This window comes from Euprymna scolopes, chromosome 46 (assembly GCF_053919585.1).
Source record: "Euprymna scolopes isolate OS-2025 chromosome 46, ASM5391958v1, whole genome shotgun sequence".
NCBI lineage: Eukaryota > Metazoa > Mollusca > Cephalopoda > Sepiida > Sepiolidae > Euprymna > Euprymna scolopes.
Window position 1 is genome coordinate 161,135,792 of NC_136527.1, and position 974 is coordinate 161,136,765.

Consider the following 974-nt stretch of genomic DNA (forward strand, 5'->3'; position numbering starts at 1 on the left):
AGTGTACAGATAATTTTCATTTTTGTTTGTAATTAAATCGTATTTCGTTTATAATTTTTGTTTGAAAGTTTTTTTGGTTTTTTTTATTACGGTAAAGTTTTTGCGTAAGTTGTTTTTTTGGGTTTTTTGTTTGAAAGTTTTTTTTTGTTTTATTAAATTTTATTAAATTTAAATAGAATTTCAATTTTTTTTACTTTTTTTGTTTGAAAATTTCACATTTTTTTTACTTTTACTATTTAGTATTACGTTATTTTTTGTTTTAAGTTGTACTTAAAAAAAAAAACATGAAAACCGAAATTATCGACCATGTCATGGCAGTTCCAGAAATCCAGCAGAGGAGGTGGACCTTCGCTACTTTCGGGGAGTTACTCGGAAGTAATGAATTTGAAGCTGCAGCAGCATTGGGCCTTATAGGCAACACAAGCCACTGTGAACAGTGCAATAGGGCGAGGGTCCTGCACAAAAGATCCAATAATTCGGATGGGTTTGTTTGGAATTTCGTACGACCCTGCAGGTCCTCACCCAGTGTGAGGAAAGGATCTTTTTTTGAAAAAAGCCGCCTACCACTTAGAAAATTATTAAATTTGTTATTCTGGTGGAGCATGGGAATGCCCCAGTGCCAAATAATGGAGGAGGTCCAGGTGTCTGAACACACAATTGTAGATTGGATGTCGTTCATCCGTGAGGTGTGTGAGAAAAACCTGTACGACAATCCAATGCTACTTGGTGACATAGACGACCAAACACAGATTCCCAAAGAAGTTGAGATTGATGAGTCTCTGTTCTTCCGCCGAAAATACAACAGAGGGCGCGTGAAGAACGGAATATGGGTATTTGCGGCCGTGGAGCGAGGAAGTAATAAGTGTAATCTGATAGAGGTTGAAAAAAGGGACAGCCAGACGCTAATCCCAATAATAAGATCCTGGATTTTGCCAGGGACGAGGATTCTAAGCGACGGATGGGCGGCATATGAT

The 974-nt window shown here is 37.7% G+C and overlaps 1 protein-coding gene across 1 annotated transcript in view; it reads left to right on the plus strand.

Annotated features, from left to right (window-relative positions):
* Positions 1-311: 311 nt before the first annotated feature.
* LOC145270255 (uncharacterized) overlaps positions 312-974 on the plus strand; it is a 909-nt gene continuing 246 nt past the window's right edge. Inside the window, exon 1 of the mRNA XM_080125895.1 lies at positions 312-974. This exon is cut by the window's right edge and continues 246 nt beyond it. Within this exon, the coding sequence (XP_079982021.1) occupies positions 312-974 (663 nt within the window).